This window comes from Mytilus edulis, chromosome 8 (genome assembly GCF_963676685.1).
Source record: "Mytilus edulis chromosome 8, xbMytEdul2.2, whole genome shotgun sequence".
Classification (NCBI taxonomy): Eukaryota; Metazoa; Mollusca; class Bivalvia; order Mytilida; family Mytilidae; genus Mytilus; species Mytilus edulis.
In genome coordinates, this window is record NC_092351.1 from 25,291,990 (window position 1) to 25,307,385 (window position 15,396).

Genomic DNA, 15,396 nt, shown 5'->3' on the forward strand with positions numbered 1-15,396 from the left:
AGCGCTTAGTTGACGATTTATAATTTTCGATGTCAACACCGAGAGACAGACGAGAGCTAATCAGGGCAAAATTACCCCCTTATGAGCATCCCCCACCATGGATTCCTCCCCACGAGGTGTTTAAAATGTTGACATACAAAACTTGGTTTCCAAACACTGTTCTACCATTGCCTTTTAAAGACGCACGCTAGATCACAAGCACTTGTTTCTATCCATGGTCTGGTTGTCTCTTTGACACATTCCCCATTTCCATTCTCAATTTTATTACATGTATATATTCACTCTTTTATTTCTTTCTAATTTATTTTCAATATGTGATATTTATGTATGTATGTTCTGTATCTCCCTCCTTTAGTAGGAGCACCACCATGGGTTATGGTGTAAAAAGGAAGACATTTAACACACTGTATCGATACAGATTTAATGACAATGTGAGCATTTGCCTATCCAGTTTCCCAGCCTGGCCGTGACGGGTCTTACTACCAGAAAGTTAACCTTCCCCAAAACAATAAGTACAAAGTAATAAAGCAAACGAACACACCCACTCACCTGACTCGCTCATCCTCAAAAATATAAAAAATGCATAATATGAAAAAACATTATATACAAAATAAAGGATAAGGTCACCCGGGATGCCGCACAAATGCCTAGACAACAAATGGGAAACCGGAGAGGACATACTTGGAATCCAAACTGATACCACTAAATGCCCAGCTGTATTCCTGTATATCATATCAAATATCATTGGATGCCAAATTGACTTTAAATGGGTGCCGATTTGACTTTTTCTATGGGTGCCGATTTGACTTTTACCCCTCTGAAAGACCAAAATAAGTACTCCTTCTTCCCAAGACCAACCATGAGTTGAACACTCTACCGGAAAAAGCCACAACAGCAGCTACACTAGAAGAGTTCAAGGCCAGCCTTATCATCTTGTCAGAGGCCTTGACAGGAGCTTCTCACACCTAGAACTCCTTAGATCCCAGATGTACATAGTTTTATTTGTAAATAATTTTCCTGTAAATAGTTACTGCTGTTTTTATTAACTGAGGAGGGAAGGCCTCATAATTTTTAACGAGCAAGAGTCATTTATATACACTCAAGAAGAGTCCGACTCTACTGAAAGAAGAAGAAGAGAAGGCCTGTTGGCACAAATTGTCCCAATGTGCAGTTTTCCTCTCTGGTGCGTTCTCAACTTTTTTTCTTCTCTGTGCTTTAAATTGGTATGCACTGGTTAAGATTGGAATTGAAGAACAATAGTATTAAATCTGCCTGTTCTGTCGATGTAATGTGCCACTGTTTGTAGTTTGGCTTTTGTCTCTTCTGTGTTCTCGCTGTCCAGTCTCGGTAGCATAGTAGCTTAATTCAGGTTTCTGACCCCAACCTCTTTGGATATTTGATGTAACATATCTTCTTGTTCGTTCTCATAGCAGGGACACTCCAGAAGGAAATGGTGAGGCGTTCCAGGTGCTCCACAGTTGCATGACTCTATGGCATTGGTTTGGCCAACAGATAAGAAACAACAGATTTTTTATCATATTTTCCCCGCTTACACCTTTTTTATAAAATGAGGAAAGAGAGTCTTTTATGACCTGACGACACTGTTTCCAACCTAATTTAGATGGAATACGGTATTTCAGTCCATTTTACAAAACGTTTATATACTCTTTTTCTTGCATGGATGGGCGATATTGAGGTCCCCGTAATAAAATTGACATATGGATCACATCTAGACTAAACTTCGGCGATACACAATTTCAAGTTAAAGGAGTATTATTTTCTATATTGACTGACGTCTGGTGATAGTTCCTTTTACCCACTGACTATATTTAGCGAATATTTGAGTCTTAAATCAGTTCCTACATGTCGTGCATGTCCTTCAACTGAAATACAGAATTGCGTGCATTTTTCTTTTTTCTTTCTAGCATTTTCTAAGCAGGGTATGCCAGTGGTGGATCCAGATAGGGTGTACGCTCCTCTTTAACTTACACTTTTATTTTTAAAACACGACTGTAAAATGATAAATTAGACTAGATTTCGTTGACTTTTCTTTATCCAGTATATATTTGCGACAATTCGTTACTAATATGTAATATATTATTGACTACATGTATGTCAAAGTCCAAGTGATTTGCTACCATGGAGTTAACCAGTACGTCTAAAAAATGTCATTCAGTCATTTGTATATTCAAATTAATGACAGAATAATTGAAGATTTTCTCGACGAAATCAGAGGAATATGCTTCTGGTACTTTAAGGTGAACCCTATGGCTATGACAAACGATTTGTACAGAAGTCGTCACTAGAAAACTCTCAATAAATGTTAATAAGAAATTCACAATGCATTCTTTGGTTACTAGTTATGACCTCTATTTCAGTGACTGACTTGGCTAGAGAGAATTTTTCCATGTCTATTTTTTACTGACAAATTCCACATAATATTGCATCACAAATGTTTAATCCTTACACTTTAGCTAATAATTTATACATGCCCCACGTCAGGAACTGTTTAATTAGTTCATTTTACACCTATTTTATGTTTTTGAGCACAAAAAGGTCCCAAAAATAATTTACCACGCTACGCTCAGTGTCACATCCCAAGTACCTGTGAAGTATTCAAGATAGATGTTATGCCCTATTTATGGGCATTTTATTTTTTGGGCTTTGCGACGTCTGCATCCATTGGACTGAGGGAATAGCCTATTTTCATATTACCCTCTTTGACTCCGGTTTATATTATTTTTCGACAGGTTACCTATGACATCCTGGTACTTGGTCAATTAAGAGCAACGCAAAGAAGTAACATCAACCATTTAATCGGTCTGATTTAAGGCAAAATTTTACTATTTTTACGTTGCTCTTAATTGACCTGTACATGTAAAGTTAATTATATCATATAAGGGCTAATGTGCAGATGCTGAGCAAAGCAGACTTTTCTACTAATTATATACATTCTATAAGATGAAGAAAGTCTGTACATCCACGTTTTATTGACACTTGCAGAGCACGGCACTAGCTAGCTCTCCAAAAAGTTAAAGGTGTTTGTGTTTCAGAAAGAAAAAAATCTTAAAATTTTGATTTTGAGATTCAACACTGTCATGACAGTAAAAAAAAAAATCTTTTTTCTATATAAATGAAAATTGCACTGAACTTTTATTCATCTAGAAGATGCTTTAATAAAATTGATAATGGAAATGGGGAATGTGTTAAAGAGACAACAACCCGACCACAGAACAGACAACAACAGAAGGTCACCAATAGGTCTTCAATGCTGCGAAAAATCCCCACATTTAAAACTGTTTTCCTGTACATGTTGTACCTCTCCAACTGAACAAATGAAAACCTGTATATAAAATATGAAACTAGTGTTATGGAGTTGTCTTTCATTGGCCTGATTCATGTACAAAACAATAAATGAAAAACAAATAATATTCACACTAGGAAAAGTACCAAAGACACCCACTGACTGGTTCATTCATACATGTGCTTCGGCCAACACTTTTAAAATCAAATAAAATTACAAAGAGAAGAGTTCATTTCTTAAATATTAAATAAAAAATTAAATTTGTTTTTATTTCAGAGGGAAAACAATCCTGAATATAACAGTGATATTAGACAGTTCCTTCCAAGATCCCTAAAGTTACAAAGATCAAAGGCAACAGAACAGGTGAATTTTACACTCATGGATATTACAATGGAACACACATGTACATGTATCAGCAAGTGAATTTCTGAACAATGAAAATTTAAAATGTGCTTCTTGATGGTCTTGAAGTATTACCACAATGATGATACTTTCAGTACAATAGATATTCTTGTAATTAAGGAACAACACAGTTTAAAAGTAAATATTGATAAATTATTTTTGCTTTATTGACTCACATTTTTGGGTTCTTGGTGATAAGGCAGCAAGTTGCCAGCAACCATTTGATTTTCTGGGGGGGGCTATGGTTTTTTTTTCTGGACAAATTTTTTATTTCGCCTGTGGCGAAAAACAATCTATTTTTTTCGAGACAAGTCGAAAACAATTTTTTTCTTTCAATTTTAGAATTACATATAGTGGTAGCTGAGGGTGAAACAAACAATTTTTTTTTCTCAGAATCAAAAACAAATAATTTTTTTCTCCAAAAACTGGAAACAAACTTTTTTTTCCAAAAAAAACCATAGCCCCCCCCCCCCCCCCCCCCCCCCAGAAAATCAAATGGTTGCTGCCTAAGAAAATACCACTTGACCAAATCTTTTGTTCACACACATACATGTTCACTGCACAGGTTTAACTTTTGGAACATGTCGTTGCTTAGACGCACACTTTTTAGCATTGTGTTATTATCAGTAACTGGTTGCCTGTTTAGACATGTTAGACATAAAAGTAGAAATATCAGTTCAAAAACACAAAGTTATGATTATCTCCATTAGATATAGATATTTTTAAATACAGAAATGTTTGTCATTTCATTAAATGAAATAATCACTGTAAATTCAGAAATTATTGTCAGGTTAGTATTATTGTGAAAATTGCAACAGAGTTGTAAACTCAACAATTTAAACTCGCATTTTGAAATATTTTTTTATATGAGTTAAACAGGATTTTTCTCAAAATCGTACAAAAATAAAATCACATTTATAATTCTAAAATGAGAAAAATCGCAACAATTTCTCAATTAACAGTATTCTATTTCTGAACAACATGTTACCATTTCTCATATTTCTGTGTTTATACATCCATTCTTGGTCCTCTGACACATATAAATGTATATACTACATGACTACATGTACTATGACATCAAAAGCATAATTAAATCTGTTGAATAAATGTACATGTATGATTCTTTTTATTCCTAGCTTGGTTTCAACATTCGTGGAGGACAAGAACATCATTGTGGGATATTTGTATCCAAGGTAAAAATATTATATGTACTGGGATACATGTATATGCTCATTTCTCTAATTATTAGACAGTTTATGTTAGGTTTATCTCAGTTCTTCATCTGTCAAAATTCAGTTATGACGTCAAATTTTCTTGCTTTCTTACAACTTTGCTACATGTACATGTGTATTGTGGCATTGAATGAAAAAAACGTGCATGATAGAGTTTATCTATCATTAAAAGAGAAATAGAATAATTTTATGTACATACATTTTTTTTTAGATCTTTTAACATGTTGAATAAAGAGATTCCACCATCATTCTTATGACTCATTTATCTTGAATGGAGAAATATCACATTACATTCAATGCTCTTGTAGAATTAAGATATAAATGTATATAGTTGTATAGCTTTATGTTACCAAGAGTAGTGTGCCCTGAGGGGCCTCACATTGATATCATTATACCTGTATATTCTAATGTTCTTAGAAGATGTCTCTCCAGCATATGTTATTTGCATATTTTCTGCTATTAAATTGTTAATGTGACTAAATATTACTCTAAATAATTTTGACACAGTGTAATAGTTTGCTTCAGTTTCTATTAATTATGAATATATATATTATAGGTGATGCCAAACAGTGAAGCAGAACTTTTAGGATTGAGGGAAGGTGATCAGGTATGCACTCATTTATAACAAAGGATACTTTATATAATGGTATTTTGATAGGATAGAAAAAATAATATGATTAACAGATTGACCAAAAATTCAGCAAATTATTGATTTATGCTTCAATATTTTATAAACCTTTAGGTAACAAAAGATTTAACATCATTATAGTTCATTGTAGTTCAGAACATATAAACCAAAATATAGGTATACTGCAGATAGACCATGATAAAAAAAAAACCAGCAAAGAAATGCACTAAATTTAAGATGTTGTTATTTACCCTTGATTAATTTCTGTATCTAGATTTGTAACACTGGGTCCGAACACATTGTATAGCTGATCAATACCATAGTCAACAGAATATACCATTTAAAAAGATAAGAGATTTTAAGTTACTCAACTACAGCTGTATAATATATAGAGTTGTAACCAATTGAACGCCAAATGTTTAATATCAAAATAGAATTTTTTATTATTGAATATTTATATCAATGATTATATATAATTATAGTTTCACAATACTAAAACTTTCCAGTCCAAAACTAGAAAAGTTGATAGACAAAATCAAGCAAACCAAGACTGAATACAGCATGTCAAAAATTGTTCAGAATTAAAAACCACAAAGTTACTCAACTACAGCTGTATAATATATAGAGTTGCAACCAATTGAATGCCAAATGTTTAATATCAAAATAGAATTTTATTATTGAATATATGATATATATATATAATTATAGTTTCACAATAATAAAACTTGCCAGTCCACAACTAGAAAAGTTGATAGACAAAATCAAGCAAACCAAGACTGAATACAGCATGTCAAAAATTGTTCAGAATTAAAAACCACAAAGTTACTCAACTACAGCTGTATAATATATAGAGTTGCAACCAATTGAATGCCAAATGTTTAATATCAAAATAGAATTTTATTATTGAATATATATATCAATGATTATTAGGTACATCAAACTATATATTTTATTTTTCAGATCTTAGCTGTGAACCATATAAATTTTGAAAACATTAATCACTCAGAAGTAAGTATACTTATGCTTTGATAAATATTATTTGTCCACTGCTGCAGTTCAGAGGGAGTAGATATTGTAAAGATGGACATTCTTTTCTTCATTATGTTTGAATCAGTCTCATTATGTAAGTAATTAAAGATCTTATTAACACTTTCTGTTCCTCCTATCTAAGGCACTCTTTCCAAAAGTTCTATTGAACTGCAACAGCACTGAGAAAGAAGTTTAAAACTACACCTTAATTTAAGGATATATTCATAAATGCTTGCCTACATTTAGTGTATAGAAACACAATCTTAAATAAAGTACATTCAATTAGATTCTTGTCAATCCTGCAACATTTTGTAGAGAAAGCAAGACATGGTGATTATACATTTTAATGTCAACATTTACGTTCAATTTTTGGTAAAAGTTTTTTTTAGACATCAATAACTACATCAATTTTTGAGAAACAAAATCTGTTTTTTAATGATAAATGGACGTAATTCATGTAATTAGTTAATTTCGGTTTTACATTACATTTCACACTGACCATGCTGACAGCAGCAATCACAGTGAAACCCTTAACAAACTTTTAACATTTAGATTTTCATTTGAAGTCTGAATATACATTGATCTATGCTGAGGCAAAATGGTATAATAAAAAATAATGCACATTTAGTAGCATATCTCTAATAAATGATTATTTGATATTTCAGGCTGTTGGTGTACTGAAGTCTAATACCTCCATTGATATGATTGTTAGTGATTTTCCATATGGTAAGTTCTGTCATTGTTTGAACCTAATTATATATATATATATATATATAAAGATCACTATAATAATCTATATATATATATATATATATGTCTAGTTCAAGACATACCATGAAGACCTTTTAAAATTCAAAGCATGTTGGAAAATGTTCTCTACTGTTATACAAATGTATGTAGAAAACAGAAAAAAAGCAATGGATCAAGCAAGTCTGTTCCCGATTTAAATGCATTGGGAGCTTGGGAGGCACATTTGTAAGACCTAGACGGTGACCGCCCATCAAATAAAATTTTGATTTTACTTATGATCATGAAAGTTCTTAGAAATTTTAAGAAAACTGCAACCACAATTTTGATTAATTTGAGTGCCTTCTATCTTATTACTAAATGATTTTGGAAAAATAGGTGCTTAAATAGACTGTTGTAGTGCTTTTGTTTTGTATATTTTTTTCCAAGATATACATAAACTATACAGTATATTGTTGTGTGAGACACAGAAACAATCTAATTGATATTGACAAAAACAAAACAATGCATGTTAATTGGGCATAATTTTTTGTAAATTTGATTCCAGGAGTTATTTCAGTGTATGTCCTATGTAGATTAAGCTTGGTTAAAATATGAGCAATTGAATAGTTTATGTATTTTGGCTGCAATTTTCAAAATTGTGATGTCAAATATTTTTTTACACCGGGTATCAATTTGGAACTCTTACTAAATGTCCAAACATTTCTACATATTTTATATCATGCGCTCCTAATATTTTGAGATGATGATATTTCATACTATGTTAGAATCATTAGAAGATGATTTATACTTTATGCATATGATCAAAAATTTTGTTTTATCTAATCACTTCAAATTTCATATCAATTTGAAATGGCATATATATTTCAATTTTAATTATAATGTAAAAACAAAAAGATGTAAAACTGGCCCAAACCCTTCATTCATGTCTTTATATTTGTAGGTTATGACAGAACATATGATAAGACAAAATCATTAGCATCAAGTCATCAGCAGTCCCCAAGAAGATAGCATTTTACTGCGTTGGAGATGTGTGGATGAAGACATGTAGAACATTAGTGATGTAGTCATAATGGTTGTGAATATAGGAAATGAACTTACATAAAGAGAACTGCCATTAAAAATTTGCATTCATTTCATATATTTCCAAAAGTAGGCATTGCAAACTCTTTAAACTGGTTTTAATTGCCTTTTTAAAATCATCAAGATATTAGCATCACATGGCCGACTTTTTTTTTTTATTAGAAAATTTTCTTTTCGGAAATCATTGAGTTGGTGGTATTTATCCTTGGCCTTAAATTTACATATAAGTCATTACAATACACAGAAACAAATCATTAATATCAACCATCATAAAAGCAGTAATTCATCTATATTTTGGTAGGTTATCACACTTTCATTCTTTTGTTATTTATTAGCAAATGAGTTTAAAAACTAAATAAAGTAACAATTTGACATAATTTTTTATCCCTGATCATAAACATATATGTAAAGAAGCACAAACTAGCCAGTACATGATGAATATTTGAATGCTGCATTTATGTACTAAATATATTGCCATTTTATATACAATTTTATATAGTATGTTTTCTTCAGTTACAGCCCTCATATAGATAAATATAATTCATATTGTATCTTGCATTGATAGTTATCTTTGACATTTGAAGATTCATTTGTTATAGTTGTATAAATTTATCCTTTTGTTAAAAATGTTTTAATGATTCTTTATAAACTAAACAATAGCAACCAATGTAGGCCATTAAAAACTTATTTTGTTAACTGGTAATTGTAACTATATGAAACATCATGTATTTGTATGAGACAAAGACATTTTATTATAAGATAATACATTTTTACTTTTTTTGTATTTGTATACAGTTGGTACAGTAGTTATATTTACATTATTTTATTATATATCAATTTATTTACACAAAATATATAATTAAACAGATTAGCATTTTTTATGGCCATGAGATAATAATTTCCATTGGTCACAGTTGTAAATAAAATTGAGAATGTAAATGGGGAATGTGTCAAAGAGACAACAACCCATACCTGTCAACTGACCCGGATTCTGCGGGTGTGACCCGAGATTTTCACAATTCTGAGTGATCACCCGGATCACCCACCGGGTCATTGAAATAACCCGGAAATTCCGAAAATGACCCGATTTCACCCGTATTTCTTAGCCTTGAGATTGATTTTCATAAGTAATATTCCTTTGAAATACCGGCAAATTCGTAATTCTTCCATGAACATGCAGTTCATCTAGCTATGTAAACTGTCAAATTAAGTGACCCATTAAGTGCATGGCTTCACTTGACAGCTTTGGTGTCAAACACACTGTTGATTAACACCAATTACCTTAGCTTTAGTCGTAAATAAATTGCCCTGTTGTTTTACAAAGATATTTCAATTAAGAGTTACTTCCCCTTATTTGTCACCATTCAAAATTATTCCTTATATTTACGTTTTATGGGTGAAAAAGATTAAATCATAATAATATAAAATTCAAATACATATTGGAAAATAACTTTTCATTATTTTTATACCTTTATACAATTTTAAAAAAAAAGTTGAAAATTATTTTTTACATTTATACTTCCTTTAACTGTATTACTATATTTTATCATAGTCTAATTTCCTTCTCATGTGAGAATGAATGTTCATACATGTAATACCTCTACCTGGTATGTTTAAAGGCTACATAGCCAGTAGTCTCATTTTAAAATAACATTTGAAAAATAAATTTTAGATGATGACAAAAAGTAAAGGACACAAGACTGTGGTACACAAGTTTATAAAAATCTTTAAAAGTGTAATGAAATAATAATAAATAAGATTTTAAATGACTTAACCAAGTGAACGTGCATTGATGTTTTGGTATCTTTGATATACATTATAAGAAAATGTACCATAAATACTGAAATTCAGCTCGAAAAAGTTCGTACGCGTTATGACCTGAGATTTGATTCTTCAATGCAGGTCATGACCTGCATTTTCATCGTCACAGGTTGACAGGTATGCAACAACCCGACCATAGAACAGACAACAGCAGAAGGTCACCAATAGGTCTTCAATGCAGTGAGAAACTCCACACCCGGAGGCGTCCTTTAAATGGCCCCTAAACAAATATGTATACTAGTTCAGTGATAATGGACGTCATACTAAACTTCGAATTGTACACAAGAAACTAAAATTAAAAATCATACAAGACTAACAAAGGCCAGAGGCTAACTGTCTGCATCCAATGAAAAATCGCCTTTAAAAGAGGGGCAAAAGATACCAGAGGGACATTCAAACTCTTAAATCAAAATTAAACGGACACTATGGCATAAAAAGAAAAAGTTAAACCAACAAACAATAGGCAATATAGGAAAGGTGAACAGACATAAGAGGTCTCTAAACACTTTGGATCCAAATGGTCTATACACATAATTAACAGTGCCTGGTGATGTTTCATGGCCTGACCTGTTTTGGTCCAAAAGGGACCTTCATTAGAGGCAGAATGGTGGATTAATGTTTGCACCTTATTTATATAGATACTGTTACCACAGTAACCAGCAGTACAGTTAACCCGCAAACAGACGAACAATAGTACACAAAAATTTATCTCATGTAAATATAGAAAATGACCACATGCCGATTCTGCAACAAGTCTTCACCTGAAAGACATGAAGCTAACCACCAGTGTTATTGGTCCATCATTACACATAGATTAGTTGTCCATTCATCTGTTAGGATTTCAAGGTGGCTGAGGTGTCTTCCTCAATCTTGGATTTTGAAAAAAGCAGATAATAATCGGTCTAGATCTTTAATGACATGTCCAAATTTTGAGAGTAGTATATATTTCATGGAAGACTTTTCGTGTTATAGAACATTGTGTGTTTTATCATACACATGGAAAAAAGTATTGCAACACCTTGATTTTTTAAAATTTGAAAAATCAGTCTCTTTTTTTGGATGAAATATAATAAAATATTTGTATAATATTATTGAAACATAGTTTATGATAACATTGGCATTGAAACGAACAAAAAATGTTTGAAAAAAAAAAGATTTATATAACCACAATTTTAATAACAAAATGAAGTGTTTTTTGTACAAAAAAATGCATTTTACAACTTTTACTGTAGTCGAACTTTACAATGTCAGACATTTCAAAATAATCTTCAAATGACTGTTCACATCATGGTTGATCGTTATACGCCAAAGAATTAGTACTTTGTGCGCAGCCTCCATTCAAACGGATAACCGCATCTAAACGTCTTCTGATTCCTGCCAAAAAATCGACTAATTTGTTGCTAAGGTAGCAGCAACCATTCCTGATGAAGGGCATTGTTTATTTCATGATGTGTTTGAACTAGGGTGTCCTTTCGCGCACGTTCCGCCCAATAGTGTCCCATATAGGCTCGATATGGTTCAAATCCGGGCTACGATCCGTCCAAGGAAGATGAACCGAATTCCATTGGAACACTGAATATTCCTCCACGATGCTAATTTTCAACTTTAGCGAGCTCTGCACTGCATTGGATAATAATAATAATAATAATAATAATAAATTCTTTATTTAAAGAGGGTAAACTCAGTTAGTTACAATAAACTAATCTTCCCTGAGGCCCTCACATACAAATTACAATACAATCAAAACAGATATTTACACATAGTTAATTTACACTCATGTAGTTCAATGTATTGTTATTAACATAAGATATAATGCTGTTTAAGATGTATACATGTAGTCAAAAAATGAAAATAAAAAATAAAAAAATATACAAATACATTGTAGCAAACATTTCTTAATAATAATAATGAAAATTTATAGAGCGCCCTATATAAAAAATAAAAATTACTCTAAGGCGCTGTACATTAAGCATAATAATAAAAACAAATCAAAGACAAAAACATAAAACATATACTGTGTTAGATTCAAGTACTAAAATAAAAAATAAAATAAAAATGCCTACCATAATATAAAAGGTCCATTCAAAAGAAACATTGGAAAACAACAAATTAAAAAATAAATAGCAATCTTATCAGGGTTGTGTTAGGTACTTCTTGATACTTTGCTTAAAAGTAAAAGTGTTTTGAGCTTTACCCATTGTGTGTGGTAGTCCATTCCATAATACTGATCCAGAATAAGCAAAGGATTTCTTAAATAGTTCAGCTTTTGGCTTAGGAACTATCAGATTACCTTGAGTGACACCTCTTAAGGAGTAAGGATTATTGTCTGATTTCAGTTTAAACTTTTGAACTAGGTACATTGGTGCTTCCATACGCATACATTTATATAGAAGTAAATATTTGTGGTATTTTATTCTATGTCAACTGTCATCCACCCAAGTTTTTTAAATAAGGGGGCTGAGGGGGATAAAGGATCTGCATCTAGGATTAATCTTGCTGCCCTTTTTTGAAGTTTTAAAATTCTTGTTATTCCTTCTTTTTTACATTCACCCCAAATAATACAGCAGTAGTCAATTAAGGGAAGAATATACCCATTGTAATCTGTTTTCCTTGCATTTATATCTAAAAATTTCTTTATTTTAGAAAGAAGGTATATTCTGGATGATATATTAGCACAAACTTGGTCAATTTGATTTTTCCAGTTAAGTGTGTTGTCAATTTTAACACCTAAAAATTTTTCACATGAAGAATTTTGTAATACTTTTGAATTTATTATCAAGTTTGGTTGACAGGTCTGAATTGATAGTTTCTGTTTTGTTCCAGTAACCAAACATTTTGTTTTATTTGCATTAATGAACATGTTGTTCATTTTACACCACTCTTCAACCCTGTATAAATCTTCTTGAACCTCATCATGTAATATTTTCTATGTTTTTCCCAGATTTATGAAGAGTGGTGTCATCAGCATATAGGTCTGTTTCACAATTTTCAATGCATAAGGGAAGGTCATTTATAAATAGTACAAACAATAGGGGACCAAGTATAGAACCTTGGGGGACACCAAATTTTACATGTTGTTGTTCAGAATAAACATTACAAATGATACGGAAAACTGTGTGTCTGTTCGTCAGCAAAGGTCTCCGAAATGGTCTTATCGCACGATAACCGAGTAGCGATGAGTCGATCTCGAACAGTTCTTGTTAAAAGGCTCCTGTATGCCCACCACTCTCTTTTTAGGATTGTATTGTATGCAATGGGTTTCCTTCTGACCAACCTTCATTATGCTTGATTTTCCCTTGCAAATGGTATAGGGGATCTTCTTTATCTCGGAAGGTCTTTAACATCGTTTAGTGCCTTATTTTTATTCTCAAAACGACTTATAGTGGAATGGTGATGACCAAAAATACGTGCAGTTGTTTTAGCGACATCCCTGCTTCTCTCATGCTGATAATCTGCCATCTTGCTGCAGTTTAGAGTTGTCGAGGACCCATTACAAGGTGTCAATCACATAACTTTAAAAACTTGGTTATTTAAAGTGTTGAAAACAATGAGGATGAAAACATCTGTTTTGCTGTTTACGGGTACAGTAGCTGCATGTGCAGATGAAAACTTATCGAGTCGATATTTATTGATTAAACTCAGGTGATACTTAAATCATGTTTAATTAGTTCTATTTTACCAAATTATATCACAAAAAAATAAAAAGTGTTTTTTTAATTTCAATTTCAATTGGGTGTTGCAATACTTTTTTCCATGTGTATATTTACTGCTGTATATTACCAAAAAAAAACAATCAATTTTTTGTGTGATTGAATTGTTTTCAACTTTGCCAAATAAGGGGGATACAATTCAGATTTAAGGAGAGATAAATCACATAACGTAATTTTTATAAAAGAATGTGGTGTTAATTTATCTTATTTAGTGTGTAGCAAAATAAAACGACCTATTTTTTTTTAATTTTCTTATCTGAAAGCATTTTATTAGAGCTATTTTCTCATATTTATATTTCAATTTTATGGTGTTGTTTTCTTTTAGCACACAAAATTGGATTTTCCATGCATAATCTATACAAAATCTTACAATTTTGCACAACCAGTAGCATAAAAATAGCCCGGTGAACCATACTTTTTATTGTATCTTTGAAAATCATACAGAAGTCATCTCATTACAATTAGTCTAGTTCTTATCAAAATATGCGTAACATTCACCTTGCAAGTGTTTGTATTTTAAAATGTTATAAACATTAAATTTCTGACCAACCATCTGATGTGGAAACTTGATATTTATTAATTAGTATTTATTTTATCATGGGATATATCAAAAGAGAACTATAGACAAGGATCTTAATCTGGGACCAGCTCTTGAACATTGGTAGAGATTGTAAATATAAAAAAGAAGATGTGGTATGATTGCCAATGAGACAACTATCCACAAAATACCAAAATGACACGGACATTAACAACTATAGGTCAACCGTATGGCCTTCAATAATGAGCAAAGCCCATACCGCGTAGAACGAAAAACAAATATGTAACACATAAACAAACGACAACCACTGAATTACAGGATCCTGACTTGGGACAGGCACATACATAAATAATGTGGCGGTGTTAAACCTTGTCTTGGATATCCTTGAGCCTCCACAGTTAGATAAAAAGTCAGTATAGCGGATAAAAGATACTAGTATATCTGTAACATAGGGTTTTTTCTTCTATAAATTGACATAACAGGTTTGCAGGTTTCTAGATTAAAAGTAGATAGTGGGTATAAAACACTTTTTTTTTAAATTCAGTTTATTGACTCACTTTGACTTAATGGAAAAGGCTAGTCTTCAGCTTGCTGATTCCAGCACCTTCGGTGTTGATGACATAAAAATGTGTTATAGTTTATGAAAAGGTCAGTTTTAAAGTAATTGCTTGTGGTAGGTCAATGATATTTAGCATGAAGTTGTATTAACACTGGCAAGTCTCATCTCCGCGAAAATCATTTGGCTCCACCGCGTCATTCTTGATCTATTGACTTTGTAACTTTTGCTTGGTTTACATGTAACAGTTATAAGTTCAGTTTAAGGGGAACCCCTATCGGTAGGTCATAAGATAATTGATAGCGCCACGTAATTAGCGTTGTCAAATATCATTTCCAGGGAAATT

The 15,396-nt window shown here is 31.8% G+C and overlaps 1 protein-coding gene across 1 annotated transcript; it reads left to right on the forward strand.

The window, feature by feature from the left end:
* Position 1: 1 nt before the first annotated feature.
* Positions 2–9,293, forward strand: LOC139485233 (PDZ domain-containing protein 11-like). Its single transcript, XM_071269521.1, has 7 exons — positions 2–116; positions 3,581–3,667; positions 4,843–4,899; positions 5,495–5,545; positions 6,527–6,574; positions 7,261–7,321; positions 8,286–9,293. The coding sequence occupies exons 1-7, from the start codon at positions 30–32 to the stop codon at positions 8,351–8,353; spliced, it is 459 nt and encodes a 152-aa protein (XP_071125622.1). The 5' UTR covers positions 2–29; the 3' UTR covers positions 8,354–9,293.
* Positions 9,294–15,396: the final 6,103 nt, after the last annotated feature.

Coding starts and splice junctions, on each gene's coding strand:
- LOC139485233 (XM_071269521.1), top strand. CDS start 30: ATGTCAACACCGAGAGACAGACGAGAGCTAATCAGGGCAAAATTACCC. Junction 4,900..5,494: donor GTGGGATATTTGTATCCAAG/GTAAAAATATTA, acceptor TATATATTATAG/GTGATGCCAAACAGTGAAGC. Junction 6,575..7,260: donor AAAACATTAATCACTCAGAA/GTAAGTATACTT, acceptor TTGATATTTCAG/GCTGTTGGTGTACTGAAGTC.